The sequence below is a fragment of the Bufo bufo genome, chromosome 1, assembly GCF_905171765.1.
Source record: "Bufo bufo chromosome 1, aBufBuf1.1, whole genome shotgun sequence".
NCBI lineage: Eukaryota > Metazoa > Chordata > Amphibia > Anura > Bufonidae > Bufo > Bufo bufo.
Window position 1 is genome coordinate 465,547,605 of NC_053389.1, and position 21,265 is coordinate 465,568,869.

Sequence of the window (21,265 nt, forward strand, 5' to 3'; positions counted from 1 at the left end):
TTCTGTCTTCATCTGTGAGGAATAGGACCTTTGATGATGTCACTACGCTCATCACATGGTCCGTCACATGATCCATTACCATGGCGATGGATCATGTGACGGACCATGTGATGAGCGTAGTGGCGTCATCAAAGGTCCTCAGAGGAGGAAAAGTCTCAATTACCACGTGAACTGCAATTTTTTGCCTCTGTTATGCACCGACTCCACCACTATTTGGCTGCAGATATGCCATCTTGAAATATATACAGCCACCTAATGCTGGCAAGACTGGCAAGAAAACATGGCTGCACGGGTATTTAATAAAAGGGCATGTTTATTGTGTTTACAAACAAGTTTCAAAAACAAAAAAGGAAAACATGTATGACTGTACTACTACCTAGTAGTATTTGCTTCCAAAATGCCAACAGCCCCTCAAGCTGTATGAAGGTCATCTAAAGATTTATTAGAAAATCAACACGGTTCCACTCACAGTTCACCAAGACAGTTCTAAAACTAACATGTTTAGACAAACAAAAAAATAATAATTAAGAAGACTAATTTTTGATGTATTTTGATTTTTATATATTTTGACGGAGATAGCAAAAAGGATTTCAAGCAAGATCCGTCACACATTGATGTCCTGCATTTCACAAATTCCATTTAACTTTGGAACAATAAGTTCTTTAGCATTTTTTTCCCAACGTAAAAAAAAAAAAAAATACATAATTTGAAAACCATTAAGATTATAACGTGTTTTCTTAAACTAAGGAGAGAGGCCATCATTTTCAGTATAACACTGCAGCTCACTTTTGTCTGATGCTTTAGTGTTATAGTGTTTTTTTTTTTCTATTTGGCTATTAACTTTATCTACAATATTCAACAAGTAAATTGCAGGCAATAATTTTGAACAATTTCAATAGAAACACCCCTTTTTTCTTGAAAATACAGCAGTGTTTAAAGGACATTTTCTTTGTCATCATATATAAGGAAACTTCCCTTCTATGAACAGGAACAAAATATCTATAAACCTTGTAAACAGATCTGTATCATTTATAACATAAATAATCAAATGAACATCCCAGGGCCCCAGAAATAATAATAATAATAATGAGGATCAATATAAACTAGAGCATTGCTAACACACTGTCCAGGCCAATGATTGTTTAGTGTAACTGACGTTCTGCAGGTCACTTTTGCTGGGTTACGATTTATCAGTCAGAGGTCATCCCAATAAGCCCATCCCTTTCCTTCCCGAGAAAAGCACCCTCAGTCTGGCAGAAAGCATTTTCTTAAAAAAATAAATCTACATTCATACAAGTGTGTCTTCATTTGAAGTCCATAAGGCAGGCTCGCTCACCTGCCCGACGCAATGTGTGAAAAGGACCCAGTGTTCTTTGCAAATCAGCTAGAATCTTAACAATCATCTTACAATCAGAGTGAAGTCTCCAGACTATGTAGTGGACTGCCTGGGGATGAAGAGGTAGCTGACTTGTTCGGTTCTATTGTAAGATGTATTCCACTATCGACCGCATTGTTATTTTTATTTGGAGAGGGTGGTGGAGTAGAGGAGTGACGTTTGGTGGGAGCATCATCTTCAGCATCTGTGTCATCAATGAGCGGAATATGAGGCTCAGAGTCTTCTATTCTAAAATCCGGGTGTGTCATGAAATTGTGGATTGAGCTTCGTGACTCGGGTTTTTCCAGTCCTTCATATAGGGAACTACGAAATGCATTCACCACTCGAATCTGAAGGTCACATGGTAAAAACAGGGGGAAAAAAAACAGAGAAATACATATTACAAAGCAGAAGTTGTGTGCATGGAAATGGTTTTTATGTGAATTTTAACTGACATATACTAAACAATGAACTCAAACTGTGCAAAATGCAGTGCGGACTTGCAACATACTGTAAAAATAAAGGAATCAAAAAACATTTTGGTCAATAGACTGAAGCCGACACTGATGCTTTGTAGCAGATAACGATGTGTAATCTTTACTCTAGGACGGCAGTAGTTACCAAGCACTAATCCATTCTATTTAATTAGAAAACTTGGTGCTGCAAAAATATTTTCGAGCATGTGCAAAACTATTTCCAGTTTTTTTTCACTGATACATTTAGGAGAAAAAAAAATGTCAATCATTAGCACAACAGGTAAACCAATTCTCATGCCAGGAATTAGGATACCAACTATGAAGCCAAGCATATGTAAGCTGAATGGTACAATGGACTTGAAGCTGTGGAAAACCATGCAGAAAGCAAACAAATCTACTGTGTAAAATTCCTCAAAAAGGTAAATTTTCGAGTATATACCAGGGTTGCCTTCTCCAAATTTCCAAACAGTTCCATGAAAGTTGGAAATTTGTATTTTTTAGGTTAGCAGAAGAGACACAAAAAACCCCTTCATGGTCAAATATCTGCCCTTTTTTAAAACAATGCATTCTTTTTTATTGTAATAAACGTTAAAGAAGCACTCCCACAAAAATGTTTAATCATTGACCTGTTAGAAGGGTACATGATGTAAACTGTAGTGAAGGTAATCTTACCAGTGACTGAATTTGAGAGTTATACCCTCCTTTCTGATCCTGAGCCGTGTCATGTGACCGACACTCTGATCTCCAACTGACACAGGACAGGAAGTTAGGCTACTTTCACACTTGCGTTCGGGGTTCCGCTTGTGAGTTCCGTTTGAAGGGGCTCACAAGCGGCCCCGAACTGATCCGTTCATCCCCAATGCATTCTGAATGGATGCGGATCCGCTCAGAATGCATCAGTTTGGCTCCGTTCCGCCTCCATTCCGCTCAGGAGGTGGACACCCGAACGCAGCTTGCAGCGTTCAGGTGTCCGCCTGGTCGTGCGGAGCCAAACGGATCCGTCCAGACTTACAATGTAAGTCAATGGGGACGGATCCGTTTGACGTTGACACAATATGGTGCAATTTCAAACGGATCCGTCCCCCATTGACTTTCAATGCAAAGTCAGGACGGATCCGTCTGACTAACAATTAGACTTAGATTTTTTTCAGAAATATAATGCAGACGGATCCGTTCTGAACGGATACCATCGTTTGCATTATAGGAGCGGATCCGTCTGTGCAGATACCAGACGGATCCACTCCGAACGCAAGTGTGAAAGTAGCCTCAGTTACTTCCCTATTTATTCCTATAAGACTTAGAGCTCATGCACACAAAAGTTTTTTGCGTTCCGTATACGGGCCATATTTTGATTCCGTATACGGAACCATTCATTTTAATGGGTCCGCAAAAGATGCGGACAGCACTCTAAGCTGTCCGCATCAGTTGCTCCGTTCCGTGGCCCCGCAAAAATTATGAGGCATGTCCTATTCGTGTCCGTTTTGCGGACAATAGGCATTTCTATAATGGGCCTCCTGTTCCGTTCCGCAAATTGCGGAAGGCACACAGGCGGCACTCGTTTTTTGCAGATCCGCAATTTACGGACCGCAAAAGACGGCATGGTCAGGTGCATGAGCCCTTACACTGAGGCTGCCATAGGTAAAAAATATAGAGAAATACAGTCACTGGTAGGACAAATACCTTCACTACAGTATAAAACATGCACCTTTCTATCAGGTCAGGGAATATACATTTTTGTGGAGTGCTTTTTTAAAATGACAAAACGCTTGGGATGGGCCACAATTTTTGCATAGGCAGGAACCTACAGTTAACATGGGACAGAAAAATCATTGTGGAGATTACAGCTCCAAACTCTGACAGGTAGCAACCATGGAAAAAAGACTTCTGTATCTGAACCAGACTACGATGCTTCTTCCATATCAGATTCTTGTCAATTTAAAAAAAAAGTAAAAAATGTATGCCAAAAAGTTTCGTTATGGCATAACAGAGATGGTCAACTGAAAAAAATAAAAAGCTTATTCTGTAGTTAGTGGTCAGGAAATGGAAACGCTACGTTTTACACCCAGAGGCTGCAGGTTGTTATAAACTATAAGAATAGGCAGCCATGCACAGTAGCAGCTCCAAAATCTGTGCTGTCCTTCTCTGCATGTTGCTGTGGTCAGGGCGGATGCAGTCTTACAAAAATGTTTCCATTTGCTTACAGAAGCAGACATATTGAAAAAAAGTGAGGAATTGAAAAAAAAAAAAAAAAAAAAAAGGAACGCTGGAAAGTTGTGTAACTTACAGAGATTAAATGCTATGGTCAGAATTTTGTATTGCTGCAAGCTATTCAAAATGAAACATGAAGCAAAATGAATAGTTTTTATTAAACATGCAAGGAGTTGCAAGTCTGCATATTCTAAGAAGATGTACCTCCATGGTAACCATACTTGCCAACACCCGGATTTTGCTAGGACAACCCTGCAGACTGGTGGGTAAAAGGGGTGGGGCCTATGCAAGCCACACCAAAAGGTGCCCAGTTTGTAGGCATTCCCAGGGTGTCCTAATTTTGATATTAAATGCTGGTAAGTATGGATAATAGACTGCAAACAAATCCTGTGTAATGTTGAGCGAACTTGCAAGTTCGGGTTATCTAAGAACTCCTTGATGGTTTCCGTTACCAAGGACCATAACAGAATTCTATGACTGCATGCACCACGGAAGCCTATAAGGGTCATTCCGTCATAACTGAAGTCTATGGCCAGCATGCACTACAGAATGCCTCTCATAGGCTTCCATGGTGCATGCCGTCATAGAATTCTGTTATGGTCCATGGTAGAGGAATCCATTATGGAATTCTTAGATAATTCGAACCTGTACGCCGAACTTGCAAATCGCCAGTTCGCTCAATACTAATCCTGTGCAGTCTGTGCGTATCGCCATGCACTTTTCTATCTGTAGCCTACATAATGCTGACTTACAGTCGGCAGGTTAGCATAAGTGCAAGGGGTTGTGACTGCCTGTTTGCCGTCTGTTGTCATGGAGACACAAAATTGTAGGCCAGTAACAACTATTTACAAAGTTGCTTCAGTGTTAAATGTGAATTCACTGGCACAACGAAAAACGGTTGTAAAGATGCGCGCGCCCCCCCCTTATTATCAGACAAACCCATCTATCTACCGAGACATTCCTAAAGTCCAATGTATAGAAGTACACTCATGCTAAACCACGACACTAGGCATATACTCGAAAATTTACTAGAACATAATTTGCAATATATACAGATACATCCATAGAAAGAAACTGATGAAAGTGAACAAAAAAACGTGCAGGATCTCATACTTTTAAGCTTGCATTTGCTAATAAACCAGTTATTTAGCCCTCTAAAAATAAACACACGGGGTGTATTATCCTTGTGAAGGGAAAGCTTTATGAGCAGCCCGAACAATGAGCTTACTGAGGAGAAAATGAGAAACGTTAGGTGTGTGAATTAGGATGTGTTAATTTCATGCACTTAGGAACACACACTCACACCCCACAGTAGTAGAAGCGGTAGAGGAGGAAAACACTACATGTGTAGGGGTAGAAATATTTGTTACATCATGATGCTGGCTGGCGATGGAGGGTTGCCGCCTTAAAGCCCCCTGAATGGAACTTCCACTTTGGAAAGCATTCACTACATCCATCTGCAAGGAATCAGAGATTGTGACAGCTTGCTCAGCAAGAGAGAGAGAGAACAAGAGAAAGGACCATCCCATCTACAAAAAAAAAAAAAAAAAAAAAAAAAAAAAAAAAGCAAAAAGAGAAAATAAAGGCACTTTATAGAGTAGCTAATAAAAGCAAAATTGAAGAAAGGTAAAATGAAGATCATGTGAAACTAACGAGGTTCTTTCTTTCAAGCGATTTGAGGAAAATATAGACAAGGGAGAGGTCGCACACACACACACATATCAGTCACATTACAATCTGGTCAGCCCTAGCAAATGAGCTGGGAGCCCTTAGAAATTATATTCTTCCCTACAGAGCCCTTCCCTCACTCATAACCATACCTGGGTTTGGATTCTGTTCAGGCCTCTGAACCATAGGATCTGACCACGACGTAGCTCTCTTTCTGCATGGTCAATCTCTTCCGTGTCCTCCGCAAGCTCCTCTTCTGGTATCTCATCCTTATGTGTTCCATGACCTGCTTCCTTGAGGAACTTTAAACGACTGGTTGGTATTGATGTTACCAGCTAAACAAAAGGTAAAGATCAGATTAAAGGAGCTACACCAGAAATACCCAAACAATCCTAATCTGAAACCACGTTTCTTCAGCCAGTGCCAATACTCTAAAGTAAATTCCAGGTACAGAGACTGACACAAAGCTAAAGATTTCACTACGGACACAAACATAACCTGCGAAAGAGGCGATAAGACTATATAGCTGGACATCAATCAATTACAAAGGTAAATAAGGCAGCACATGCAAGCATGTTGACATTACCTGGCCCCAGAGCAATGTTCCCATACCCAGGAAAACTGACCACAGCCATTGATCTACTGTCAGTTCTGTACAACTAAAAGGCTTTCCACCAAACTGCACAATAATGATCTAGAAAAGAAGACCAAGGAACGTCAGCATTTAAATACACTATTAATAGCTAGGAAAAAAGCCATACCATGACAGAAAGTTACAGATCATTACGGGGCATATGCCATGACTATCAGAAAATGGTAATTAAAAACAGCAGCAGAAATTGTTACATAACTCAATCACTTCATTCACACAAAGCATCAGTTCATTTTTCAGCACGGTAGGTGGGGAGGAATCTCTTCTAGGGTTGCACCGGGTATCGAATTATCGATATCCAATTGATACTTTTGCACTCAGATCTATTTGATACCAGGATTTGCCTTTTATAGATACTAGGCTGTGCTACTGCACAGTCTAGTATCAGAGAACATGGCTCGCGCCGCTCTCAGCGCACGCCATGTTCTCCTCAACAGCACAGTGGAGAAGGAGAGAGTCTCTTCCTCCTCCTGTGCCTCTGCCACCAATGAGAAAAGAGGGGCAGAGCAGCTGTGGCCACTGCACCACCAATGAAGATAACTAACGTTTAATACAAATACAGGCGGCAAAATCACATAGCCGGCACCCAACCTCTACGACCGGGTGCTGCGATCCGCGGTAGTTAACCCCTTGTCATAGAAGGTCGGGTGTCGGCTATGTGATTCGGCAACCAGCACCCGCCGCCTGTATTTGTATTAAATGTTAGTTATCTTCATTGGTGGCGCAGTGCATCCAACCCCAGTATTAAAAAAAATGGTGGCGCAGTGTGCGCCCAACCCGCCAGTATTAAAGTCATTGGTGGCAGTGGCCACAGGGTCCCCCTTCCCTCCATTGGTGGTGCAGTGGCAGTTCTGATCGGAGCCCCAGCAGTGTAATTGCAAGGCACCAATCGGTTACCATGGCAGCCAGGACACTACTGAAGCCCTGGCTGCCATGGTAAGCTCCCTGCTGCTGTGTGCACTATGCACAGGGCAGCAGGGACAGTGTGAGGTCCTATTCACTAGAGCTTTATTAGGGTGAATAGGACAAGGGATTAAAAGATTCCAGGTTCTAGCCCCTAAGGGGTGAAATGGTTAATAAATAAAAAGTAAAAAAAAAAGAAAAAAAAAAAAAGAAAAAAATATTTTTTTGGGTATAAATCACCCCCTTTCCCAATTTGACATATAAAATATATAAACAATAATAAACATATGTAATATCACCACATCAGAAAAAGTACAAACTATCAAAATCTAAAAAAAAATATCCTATGTGGTAAACGCCGTAACAGAAATAAAAACAGCGTGATTGGCCAATTTTTTGTCACTTTGTTCCCCAAAAAATAGGATTGGACTGTCCGATTATGGGCCAGATGTTCCATAAAATGCGGAGTGCACGCAGCTTTTTTTGGGGTTTTAATTTTTTTGCGTGGTATCGAGTATCACAATACTTTATGGTATCGAATCAAAATTTTGGTATCATGACAACCCTACTCTCTTCCAGAAGAAATAAAACATTGGGCGAGATTTATCAAAACCGGTGTAAAGAAAAACTGGCTTAGTTGCTCATGGCACCCAACCAGATTCCACCTTTCATTTTTCAGAGTTCAATTGGAAAATGAAAGGTGGAATCTGATAGGTTGTTCTGGGAACTAATACAGTTTTCCTTAACACCCCCCCTTCCCCCCCCATGTCTTAGGTGCCAGCTATACATGTCCATCAAAGAAGTTTTAGCAATGATGATCACTTCATATATGGAGCCTGCTACACTAAATCCTTCAAGAACCAAAAATGAAATGTCAGATGTTATATAATTTGAAAAATGACAGACCATGCACTTACCTGTATGATAAATGTACCTAATACAATGCTGCAGAAGATGAGATTGTTAAATATCCCTTCAAAGACATTCCTTTCACCGTGAATCTTCCTTGCATTGATTTCATTAAATAGCTGCATCATCACAAAGGTGTTGAACACGATGGTATAATGTTGGGATGGAGGGGCATGGAGGGGAGCATTTCGCCCACTGTCAATATCAAATAGTTTTTCCCCTGCAATACGAAGGAGGATCATATTTATCAAGCAGAGTCAATTATTAACAAGCACAGTCTAATCACGCAGTAGCCAAAGCAAAAACTCAGACAATGGGATAGGTTTGGATAGGTCAGCAGTATCAGACACTGATCAGCTGTTTGAGAAGGCAGCGGTGCTCACAGTAGTGCCGCAGCCTTCTCACAGGTCAGTGATGGCACAGCCAAAAGGTCACGTGGCCTAGGCGCAGCGCAGCCCCACTGAAGTGAAGGATAGATCATCAGTCAGGGAAAGGCCAAAAAGACAGATAACCCCCTTTTAAAAAAAGATTGCTTATACTATGACAATGTGATACAAGGGAAGTACTTACCCACAAATAAAAGCGTGAAGACCACAACTAACTGGTAGACAGCGTGACCTAAAATGTTTTTCATCATTGTACGGGATATGAGAGGTTTGTTCCTTCCATAGGGTTTTCTCAACAACAGAGATTCGGTTGGGGGCTCAGTTGCCAGAGCAAGTGATGCCAAAGTGTCCATAATAAGGTTAACCCACAACATCTGCACAGCTTTAAGTGGCGAGTCCTGTTAAATGGACCAGAATGCATACATACATGAAAACAAATGGCGGAATCACAGAAATGGGAAGTGGCACTTTATACACAGCATAACATCCTGGGAATAAAAAAACGTTTAGTATCCAGTACACGTCAGCACTATCCCGATGACCTTGCTGTAGTTTAAGAGCAGCATTTCACCATTTGTAGCACTATACTAGAGCTGGAAAGCTACATAAGGCTGCTTGGGATGTAGACCAACGTAGAGTTCACATTGATGTTCTGTCAGATCTCATTAGGAACATAATGGTTCCACCAGGCATGCCCTGGATAACCTCTCATGGAACGGTTCTTAAACTAATCTATCCTGTCCCGCCACACCACCAAAAAATGGATGTCACAGTATTGTGACAAAAATGTAACAAAACACACAAAAAATAAATCCTAAAACCAGGTAGCAGTGCTCGACAGTTTACCTCACAGTAACCTGATCCATCTTTTCCAGAGTCACCCAAGCCCCGGCACTATACAGCGAGCACCGTCATCTGTCATGTGCTGCATATTTAATAGGACTGAGGAAACGAGGCGAGAGCAGCTGAGTTACAGGACTTACTTGTGTGATACACGCTCCTGTGAAGGCTACAATGACAGCGACTACATTGACAGTAAGCTGGAACTGGAGGAATTTTGAAATACTGTCATACACATTTCTTCCCCACATCACGGCTTTTACAATGCTGCTGAAGTTGTCATCTGTGAGAATTATATCAGACGCTTCTTTTGCAACATCTGTTCCAGCAATACCCTAAGTGGGGGAAAAAATAAATAAAAGTTATGGATAAAACGCACGCATTCCCTCAAGCTACACCGCTGATAAGTGTGCTAAATGATGGATTATTGAACAACTGGAGAATTGCCTGCCTCAAGTGCACTCAGAAATGGATTCGACGCCTGTCGCTTTCTGCATCCTTTAAGTGATGTGGGAAAATCCCAAGACACATAAATAGCAGCATTTAACCAAGGACATGGAAACCGACTTCAGTCTTGGTTATGGTGCACTTTCAGAGATAACAACCCCCATGGATATACATGGGATAATTCTGCACAACACATTTCTGGGATTACCAGTGTAACAGGTGGACAAGCATAAACCCGTTTTTAGACATAAGGTGGTATTCAAACATGGTCTCCCCAGATGACATGATAAATGCCCCCAGCATTGCAAACAGCGGCAAATATGCTGCTTCAGCATCAAGAAATGCATAAACCAATGGTACAGCAGAATATTTTTAAATCAGAAAAATGCCTTTTTCCCCCTCCTAAAATGAACATGCTCTGCGAAGTCTGTCTCGTTTGAGCTACTAGATGGAGAAACTTTTTTCTGACAAGTTATATTACAAAATCTTACATTGATTTTTGAAAAGTTTGTTGAAATATTAATGTCCATTTAAAGAGGTGTTATACTTGAAACCTAAAAGGGAATCCGTCACTAAACACCTCTTAATATAACTGGCTGACATGAGAGATGGCCCTTGTCAGCCGAATCTAATGGCTCTGGCCCCGGCTTACTCTCTGGCCGCACTGCATAGAAAACAGTTTTTTTTTTTTTTTTTAATAACATGCAGATTAGTTCCTGCATGTAACGAGGGCATGTTACACCCAGAGGACCCTCTCCCTGTCCTACAGGCCATGCAGCGAAGACTTAATGCCACCTGGCCATGAAGTGTCTGCGCCCTCATTTAAGTGTTTGGCGCAGGCACAGTATGGAAGCGCCCCAGCCAATGGATTCTGTACTGTATTACGCCAAATACTGAAGCAAAGGCACAGGACTTTAGGCTTGATTGTGTCTTCACTGCCTGGCCCTGTCAGACAATGTGGTGAGATGCATGGCCTGCAGGAGAGTGCACGTGGACAAATTTGCATATTATAAAAAAAAATATGATCCGGCAGGCTGTTCCTGGCCAGTACAGCCTGCCAGATCTGCTTAACACAGATGTGAAATAACCTTTAGAAATCCCATTTCAGCTGATATAAAAGAGCGGAATTTTCCCTTTAAAGGGAATCTGTCAGCAGTTTTCATCATGCTAAACTGTTAATAGCGCTAGAGGCCAGCAGTACAAACCTACCTTTTCTGGAGCTTTTATCATCAGGAGTAGTGTGAATGTGAACACTCATTCTGCCAGCCTCCCGTCCTGCAGGTTCCCAGGAGGTGGGGCTTGATTTTGAAGCGCTCTCTGCATTGAGCTTCACAGCCCCTCCCCTTTACAGTGAACGCTATACCATCCAACCAGGAGACCAGAAGAGCTGTTAAGAGCAGAGGCTGTGACACAGCTGGTGTACAGAGCACCAAGTCTCTGGGCACTTGCTGGAGCAGATCCTGGCACAATAAAAGTTTATATTCCCACTACTCCAGATAATAAAAGCTGCACAAACTGCACATTTGCACTGCTCTCCCCAGCCCCTACCTAGTAATGTAAGCAGTCTAGCATGGTGAAAAACTGTTGACAGTTCCTTTTCATCCCTGCACCCCTCTTGACTAAAATATTCTGCTCTTTCGTGTATTTTGCACACACTTCCCTGCTGTTCAGCCTCCCATCTGCTCCTGATTAAACACAATATTCAACTGGATTTCATCTATAAATTTTCACATGGTTTTTCTTCCGCTACTGCTGTGCTTAGAACATTTGGGCTCCTAGGAAAATCAAGCCCGGCCTCAAAGAGTCTTCAGAACCTGCGTTCTTACCACAAACCTAACCTGTCCCTTAACACATGCAAGAGACCACACAAACCCCTTTAAATAGAAAAGTCCCACAGCCCCTGAAAAAGCATCACTTTTCTAAAAAGCTACTATCATCCCTGCCTGCAGGAAAAGAACGCTGTAATTAACCACCTTCTATATAATCTTCAATAAAGCCAACATAAGTACAGTATATATCCAGGGAGGCGGCACTGTCATCTTTACTATAACTGTATGAAAGGGAGTGGTCTAATCAACCAGCTCCGAGAGGACCTTCTGTTCAACCCTGTGAAGAACCTGCAAGGAACAGTCCATGCAAGTTCATTACACGGGAAGTTCTAGTGTCTGAACAACTGACCCAAATCTGCAGAAACTCTGATACAAAAAGCATGTTACATAAGCCTGATTCACACTGTTGCTATGCAATAATGTGATCTGTAGAGAAAGAAACCGCAAAATGAGGAAATGGTGAGAGACCGACACATGGAGTTAGTCATGAAACATATGGGCAACATTAGTATTGGGTGGGGTTTCCCTTTAACAAGCCTGTCTGAACTGAACAGCTCTACTGCCCGTAAAAAGACATTTTACAAGGGGTTGTAGGAAGCAAACTACATGGTGATAATATGTTCTTAAACTGCTGTCTAAAAGTCATCTGTAATAAAACCAAAGTAAAACATTCTTTTGTAGCCTTAGTCTACTTTCACACTAGCGTTCTGGCTTTCCGTTTCTGAGATCCGTTCAGGGCTCTCACAAGCGGTCTAAAACGGATCAGTTTTGCTCTAATGCATTCTGAATGGAAAAGGATCCGCTCAGAATGCATCAGTTTGTCGCCGATCAGTCTCCATTCCACTCTGGAGGCGGACACCAAAACGCTGCCTGCAGCATTTTTCTGTCCGTCCTGTGATGCTGAGCGAGACGGCTCCATCCTGACACAATGCAAGTCAATGGGGACGGATCAGTTTTGTCTTACACAATAGAAAACGGATCAGTCCATCGACTTTCAATGGAGTTCATGACTGCTCCGTCTTGGCAATAGGAGACATAATACAACCGGATCCATTCATGATGGATGCATTATTGTAACGGAAGCATTTTTGCTGATCCATGACAGATCCGCAAAAAATGCTAGTGTGAAAGTAGCCTTAGATGAACGTCATTTTTAAGTTAAAACACATATTCTATTGTTGTAAAGTAGTAAAATGTCTAATTTTCTCACCCCAATAAAACAAGCGCTGAAAACGGCTTATGGGATTGACATATCTGAGCAGTAAAGATGCGGCACGATTTGGCTGCATTTCAATAGAATGTGTATGGGTGCACTATGCACTCCACTGTCTCTATAGACTATCTCCACCACATTTGTAAGGATATAACGATTCTCAAAAAGGGATTACATAAGTTACAGGCTAGCTGCATTTTTAGTATTCAGTTATGTGAGCTCACCTTGTATACAGCAATATACACAAATACATATATACACTACTCACAAAAAATTAGGATTATTTGGCTTTCAGGTGAAATTTATTGAAAATGTTAAAAGTTCACACTACAGTGATATTATATCAAGAAAGTAGGGCATTAAGTGGAAGCATGTAATGGTGATTTCCTCATCTCTAACAATTTATTGAAACAAAAGCCAACAGTGGTGGGTATACCCCCCATGAAAAATGTCAATGTCTCAATAACTTGTCATGTGGCCTGGAGCATCAATTACAGCTTGACGACATATCATGCTGTTGACAAGTCGACTTATTGTCTGCTGAGACATGGCATCCGACTCTTCTTGAAGGGCGGCCCTCAGGTCATTGAGGTTCTGGGGTACAGAGTTACGAGCCTCTACACGGCAACTCAGCTGATCCCATAGGTTTTCAATGGGATTCAGGTGTGGAGAAAGTGCAGGCCACTCCATTTGAGGTACATCAGTCTCCAGCAGCTGTTCCCTAATGATACAACCTCGATGAGCTGGTGCAATGTAGTCCATAAAGATGAAATTAGACTTGTGTTGTTCATGCAGAGGCACAATGACTGGATAATGATGTTATTCAAGTAGTATGGGCTTGTCACTGTACCATTCACAGAGTGTAGGGCAGTTCTGTATTGACCATGCATACCTGCCCACACTGTACCACCACCACCAAAAGCTCGTCTGGTGACAACAGTGGCTGATACATAGTGCTCTCCTTGACATCTCCAACATCGTTGGCAGCCATCATTTCTGTGTGAATCGACAGTCATAAGTAAAACAGCACTGAGGCCCATTGGTCCCTCAACCAGCGTAGATGATTCCTTGCCTATGCAAGACGATGACACCTGTTGTCAGGTAGTCTTGCAGGTCGTCCAGCACGCAGACCACGCTGATGCAAGTGGTTTCTAATAGTCTGATGTGACACTTGGGTGCCTCTCACCTCCCTTAAATGTGCCTGGAGTTGTGCGACATTCATCATCCAGTTCCACAAGGCATTGTTCACAGTGAAGCGGTCATCAGTGTGGGATGTGGCCAAAGGACATCCACCTCTATGCCTTTCTGTGACTCTCCCAGTCTCTGTATCTCTGTTGCAACCTGCTGATGACACTGTGACACTAAGCTCAGTGGCCACTTCAGTCTGAGAACATCCTGCTTTAAGCCTTGCAATGGCAAGGTACTGTTGATCGATTGTTAGTTGTCGTCTTGGTCTCATAATGTCAAAATGTGAACAGAGGACTGTTTAAATACTAATTCTAATTGAACCAGGAAATTTATTGGGCGATTCATGGATCAAACACCTGTTGTGAATTTTGCATTAAGCTCCTTGTTAGAGAACAGCGAGTTGTGCAAAGAGTACTGAAACATTGAACAGTTGGACATGTGCATTCAAAAGTTTAGAGAAGGTCACATTAAGTTCACCCGTAAAGGTTAGAGCGCATTTTAGGTTCATCCTGAAATTTCACCCACAAGCCCAATATCCCTAACTTTTCGTGAGTAGTCTGTGTGTGTGAACCCTTTGGAATGATATGGGTTTCTGCACAAATTGGTCATAAAATGTGATCTGATCTTCATCTAAGTCACAACGACAATTACAGTCTGCTTAAACTAATAACACAAATAGTTAAATGTTACCATGTTTTTATTGAACACACCATGTAAACATTCATAGTGCAGGTGGAAAAAGTATGTGAACCAATGGATTTAATAACTGGTTGAACCTCCTTTGGCAGCAATAACTTCAACCAAACGTTTCCTGTAGTTGCAGATCAGACATGCACAACGGTCAGGAGTAATTCTTGACCATTCCTCTTTACAGAACTGTTTCAGTTCAGAAATATTCTTGGGATCTCTGGTGTGAATAGCTTTCTTGAGGTCATGCCACAGCATCTCAATCGGGTTGAGGTCAGGACTCTGACTGGGCCAATCCAGAAGGCGTATTTTCCTCTGTTTAAGCCATTCTGTTGTTGATTTACTTCTATGCTTTGGGTCGCTGTCCTGTTGCAACACCCATCTTCTGTTGAGCTTCAGCTGGTGGACAGATGGCCTTAAGTTCTCCTGCAAAAATGTCTTGATAAACTTGGGAATTCATTTTTCCTTCGATGATAGCAATTCGTCCAGGCCCTGACGCAGCAAAGCTGCCACAAACCATGATGCCCTCACCACCATACTTCACAGTTGGGATGAGGTTTTGATGTTTGTGTGCTGTGCCTCTTTCTCCACACATAGTGTTGTGAGTTTCTTCCAAACAACTCAACTTTGGTTTCATCTGTCCACAGAATATTTTGCCAGTACTGCTGTGGAACATCCAGGTCCTCTTGTGCAAACTGTAAACGTGCAGCAATTTTTTTTTGGACAGCAGTGGCTTCCTCTGTGGTATCCTCCCATGAAATCCATTCTTGTTTAGTGTTTTACATATCGTTGATTCACTAACAGGGATGTTAGCATATGCCAGAGACTTTTGTAAGTCTTTAGTTGACACTCTAGGATTCTTCTTCACCTCATTGAGCAGTCCTCGCTGTGCTCTTGCAGTCATCTTTACAGGACGGACACTCCTAGGGAGAGTAGCAGCAGTGCTGAACTTTCTCCATTTATAGACAAATTTGTCTTACGCCCCATTCACACGCCCGCAATTTTGTTCCGCATTTTGCAGAACGGAATTGCGGCCCCATTCATTTCTAATTTGCAATTGCGGACAAGAATAGGCATATTCTATTAGTGCCGGCGATGTGCGGTCTGCAAAATGCGGAAAGCACATTGCTGTGTCTGTGTTACACGGATCCGCAAAACACGTTGCAGACGTGTGAATGGACCCTTACCGTGGACTGATGAACAGCAAGGCTTTTGTAACCCTTTCCAGCTTTATGCAAGTCAACAATTCTTACTCGCAGGTCTTCTGAGAGCTCTTTTGTGAGAGGCATCATACACATCAGACAATGCTTCTTGTGAAAAGCAAACCCAGAACTGGTGTGTGTTTTTTATAGGGCAGGGCAGCTGTAACCAACACCTCCAATCTCATCTCATTGATTGGACCCCAGTTGGCTGACACCTCACTCCAATTAGCTCTTGGAGATGTCATTAGTCTAGGGGTTCACATACTTTTTCCACCTGCACTGTGAATCTTTACATGGTGTGTTCAATAAATACATGGTAACATTTAATTCTGTGTGTGTGTGTATGTGTGTGTATAATATATATACAGTGGGGGAAATAATTATTTGACCCCTCACTGATTTTGTAAGTTTGTCCAATGACAAAGAAATGAAAAGTCTCAGAACAGTATCATTTCAATGGTAGGTTTATTGTAACAGTGGCAGATAGCACATCAAAAGGAAAATCGAAAAAATAACTTTAAATAAAAGATAGCAACTGATTTGCATTTCATTGAGTGAAATAAGTATTTGAACCCCTACCAACCATTAAGAGTTCTGGCTCCCACAGAGTGGTTAGACACTTCTACTCAATTAGTCACCCTCATTAAGGACACCTGTCTTAACTAGTCACCTGTATAAAAGACACCTGTCCACAGAATCAATCAATCAAGCAGACTCCAAACTCTCCAACATGGGAAAGACCAAAGAGCTGTCCAAGGATGTCAGAGACAAAATTGTAGACCTGCACAAGGCTGGAATGGGCTACAAAACCATTAGCAAGAAGCTGGGAGAGAAGGTGACAACTGTTGGTGCGATTGTTCGAAAATGGAAGGAGCACAAAATGACCATCAATCGACCTCGCTCTGGGGCTCCACGCAAGATCTCACCTCGTGGGGTGTCAATGGTTCTGAGAAAGGTGAAAAAGCATCCTAGAACTACACGGGAGGAGTTAGTTAATGACCTCAAATTAGCAGGGACCACAGTCACCAAGAAAACCATTGGAAACACATTACACCGCAATGGATTAAAATCCTGCAGGGCTCGCAAGGTCCCCCTGCTCAGGAAGGCACATGTGCAGGCCCGTCTGAAGTTTGCCAATGAACACCTGAATGATTCAGAGAGTGACTGGGAGAAGGTGCTGTGGTCTGATGAGACCAAAATAGAGCTCTTTGGCATTAACTCAACTCGCTGTGTTTGGAGGAAGAAAAATGCTGCCTATGACCCCCAAAACACCGTCCCCACCGTCAAGCATGGGGGTGGAAACATTTTGCTTTGGGGGTGTTTTTCTGCTAAGGGCACAGGACAACTTATTTGCATAAACGGGAAAATGGACGGAGCCATGTATCGTGAAATCCTGAGCGACAACCTCCTTCCCTCTGCCAGGAAACTGAAAATGGGTCGTGGATGGGTGTTCCAGCACGACAATGACCCAAAACATACAGCAAAGGCAACAAAGGAGTGGCTCAAGAAGAAGCACATTAAGGTCATGGAGTGGCCTAGTCAGTCTCCGGACCTTAATCCAATCGAAAACCTATGGAGGGAGCTCAAGCTCAGAGTTGCACAGAGACAGCCTCGAAACCTTAGGGATTTAGAGATGATCTGCAAAGAGGAGTGGACCAACATTCCTCCTAAAATGTGCGCAAACTTGGTCATCAATTACAAGAAACGTTTGACCTCTGTGCTTGCAAACAAGGGTTTTTCCACCAAGTATTAAGTCTTTTTTTGTTAGAGGGTTCAAATACTTATTTCACTCAATGAAATGCAAATCAGTTGCTATCTTTTATTTAAAGTTATTTTTTCGATTTTCCTTTTGATGTGCTATCTGCCACTGTTACAATAAACCTACCATTGAAATGATACTGTTCTGAGACTTTTCATTTCTTTGTCATTGGACAAACTTACAAAATCAGTGAGGGGTCAAATAATTATTTCCCCCACTGTATATATATATATATATATATATATATATATATATATATATATATATATATATATATATATATATATATAGCTGAGTGTAGGTGTAGGTGTGTGTGTATGTCCACTAAAGGAATCCGCACTGTCACATTTACTATCACGAAATTTGGCACACAGGTACATCAGGTGTCCGGGAAGGTTTTAGACCAGGTCTCAGCTCTCTAGGACGTACAGTTCCTGAGATGTTCCCCAAAAATGCATTAGCCAATAGAAGCTTGGTCACATGACCATTATCAGCCAATAGAAGCTCACAGGCCGTTAGCCTCCACATACACCGTTTTACTCCAGGTTACCATAACAACTCAGCCATTTTTCTTCGCTGCTGTAGGTCAGCTTTAAAGGAAATCTGTCACCAGGATAATCGCTATTGAAGTAAAGCCATGGCTTAAAGAGGACCTTTCACGGATTATTACACTATGAACTAACTATACAGACATGGAGAGCGGCGCCCGGGGATCTCACTGCACTTACTATTATCCCCGGGCGCCGCTCCGTTCTCCTGCTATGTCCTCCGGTATCTCCGTTCCCTAAGTTATGGTAGGCGGAGTCTGCCCTTGTTCTTCTGTAGCGCTGGCCAATCGTATTGCAGAGCTCACAGCCTGGGAGAAAATAACCTCCCAGGCTGTGAGCTCCTCGCTGCGATTGGCCAGCGCTAGAGCAGAACAAGGGCAGCCTCCGCCTACCATAACTTAGTGACTGGAATCTCCGCCTACTATAACTTAGTGAGCGGAGATACCGGAAGACATAGCGGCAGAATGGAGCGGCGCCCGGGGATAATAGTAAGTGCAGTGAGATCCCCGGGCGCCGCTCTACATGTCTGTATAGTTAGTTCATAGTGTAATAATCGGTGAAAGGTCCTCTTTAATAGCTGTGGATGACACTGTTAAGGGAGCGGAGTGCTGTGGAGGTCACAGTTCAGAGGGCAGGTAGAGTGGCCATTCAGGCCACCCTGAAAAGACAGACTTAAAACCCTGCCTCCGATCCAGTTAGGCCACACCCCTCCCACTTCTCAGCCGACAGGGATTAAAAAACGAAGTTAAAAATCAACTTCTTTCAGCTGCAGAGGTGGGAGGGACAGTGACTTTCTCCCTGCAGCTCACACTCAGAGCACAGTGCTGCTTTCTTAGAGTGAGCTGTTCAAAAGGACACACCCCTGATCAGGTTAGGCCACGTCCCCTCCAGCTCCTCAGCTGACAGGGATTGGAAAAAAAAAAAAAATGAAGTAAAAAAATCTACTTCTAGGTCCTGCTAATCCACGCCCCCGATCCGGTTAGGCCACACACCCCTCCACGCCTCAGCCGACAGGGATTGAAAAAATGAAGTTAAAAATCAACTTCTGTCAGCTGCAGGGGTGGGAGTGAGGGCGACTTTCTCCCTGCAGCTCACGCTCAGACAGCACAGTGCTGCTGTCTGAGAGTGAGCTGTTCAGAAGGACATCTTTGTGTCCGTCCAGGCCCTGTGCCAGACGGAGGACAGGGAGTCTGAAAGCCGGCCTAAAACTGGACCTCTGGCCACCCTAGGGGCAGGCTGCTGTGCAGGTCACAGTTAAGGGGATGGTCCGCTATGGAGTTCAGTGTTAAGGGGCAGATTGATGTAAAGGCCACTGTTAAGGGGGCAGGCCCCTGTGGAGGTCATTATCAATGGGATGGTGTGCTGTGAAACGCACTGTTAAAAAGGCAGGCTGCTGTGAAGGTCAAAGTGAAGTGGGTGGGCTGCTGTGGAGGTCATATTTTAAGGAGACGGGGTACTGTGGGGGGGGGGGGTCAGTGTTAAGGGGTGGGGGGCTGTGGAGGTCACTGTTAAGGCGGGGGGGTACTGTAGATGTAACTGTTATGGGGGTGGGATACTGTCGACATCTTAACAACACACACAAACATTTAATGAAATAGATGAAATATACCGGAGTGAAGCCGGGTCGTTCAGCTAAATAAATATATATTTTTCTCCTCTGAAAAATTTTGGATCTATTTTTTGTTGCCAAATTGAATATATAATTATAATTTGAGGACTTCGAGAAGATGAGACACAGGTCACAGTAATGAGCCAGCACTACATATAGGAGAATACAGCACCACATGCCTATTACATCCAGTGACATCTACTGTCATGTAGACCTTCTCTTTCCTCTTCTCCTCCATTTGACCCAGACCTCCATGACAAATCCTTTCAGCCGCATCTCGTTTCTACAGAGTTTGTTACAGACACGTTAGATTTTTCAATCAACCCCACCCCCCCTGGTGTCCCAACAATGTCATTCTGCTACCATTCCCAATACTGTGCCCGTGGTGCTCCCCAATGTCCCAGGTACTATACTGCTAAAAAAAAAAATTGTGACCCCACTAGAAATAATGTCCCTATAGTGTCTATAGCAATTATAAAAGCCACCTAGAGTGCCCCCAGTAATAATAATAAAACCTTAGATTAATCCCCCCCCCCCCCACACACACACACACACACACAGTGCCCTCATATAGCAATTTCCCCCCTTACTGCCCGCACAGTAGTAACTTCCCCTCTCACATAGTAATTTTCTCTCACACTGCCCCCATTTAGTAATTTCCCCACACATAGTAATTACTCCCCCACAGTAGAAATATTCTCCACAGTAGTAATTTCCCCCCCATACTGTCCTCTAGTGCCCCCTTTATGGCTAGTAAGGTCCCCCCAGTATGGCCAATAATGTTGGCACTTTATAAAAATAAAAAGCTAAAAAATGTTATACTTACCCGTGTCCTTTCACTGGCGCTCACTAGCTACTGGTACGGCCCGGGATGGTGCAACGCAGATGCGCACACCTCACTGCTGTGCGTTCCGGCATAGGCGGGCGTGCGCTGTGATTTTATTACCAAATAGACCTGCCTGTAGCGTAGGTGATCGGCGGCGGGGCAAGGAATTATTGGCCGCAATATTCAGCTACAGTGCGGCAGACCTGTTGCAAATGGTGACAAGGCTAAAAAGTCTAGTCACCATCTGCAAATTTTAAGGAGCATTGGCGTCTCTCTCTCTCTCTATATATATATATATATATATATATATATATATATATATATATATCTCCAGAATAAATAGCGGCACTCCGGTAAGTAAAAGCAAGTGAACCCTTTATTCATCCAGGTGGTGCAATAAAGGGTTCACTTGCAGTGCCGCCATTTTTCAGAACCCGCACAAATATCAAATAAACACCTGCCCGTCTAGGGACTTCCTAATACACAGTAGTTTTCCCTGACTAACCTCTAAGCACAGCTTGTACACAGGGTCTCAGGCTC

At 42.8% G+C, this 21,265-nt stretch overlaps 1 protein-coding gene across 5 annotated transcripts in view; it reads right to left on the minus strand.

Annotated features, from left to right (window-relative positions):
• Window positions 1–295: 295 nt before the first annotated feature.
• The window catches only part of ATP2B1 (ATPase plasma membrane Ca2+ transporting 1), a 110,060-nt gene continuing 89,090 nt past the window's right edge, over window positions 296–21,265 (minus strand). For 4 of the 5 annotated variants that reach the window (XM_040408724.1, XM_040408719.1, XM_040408729.1 and 1 more), the window contains exons 16-22: window positions 9,561–9,752; window positions 8,762–8,975; window positions 8,200–8,411; window positions 6,314–6,421; window positions 5,880–6,062; window positions 5,430–5,516; window positions 296–1,725 (exon numbers count right to left, since the gene is read on the minus strand). In XM_040408724.1, the coding sequence (XP_040264658.1) occupies window positions 1,411–1,725; window positions 5,430–5,516; window positions 5,880–6,062; window positions 6,314–6,421; window positions 8,200–8,411; window positions 8,762–8,975; window positions 9,561–9,752 (1,311 nt within the window). In that variant the 3' untranslated portion in view covers window positions 296–1,410. The remainder of the gene's footprint in view (window positions 1,726–5,429; window positions 5,517–5,879; window positions 6,063–6,313; window positions 6,422–8,199; window positions 8,412–8,761; window positions 8,976–9,560; window positions 9,753–21,265) is intronic. The other variant, XM_040408740.1, reaches the window with a different exon arrangement.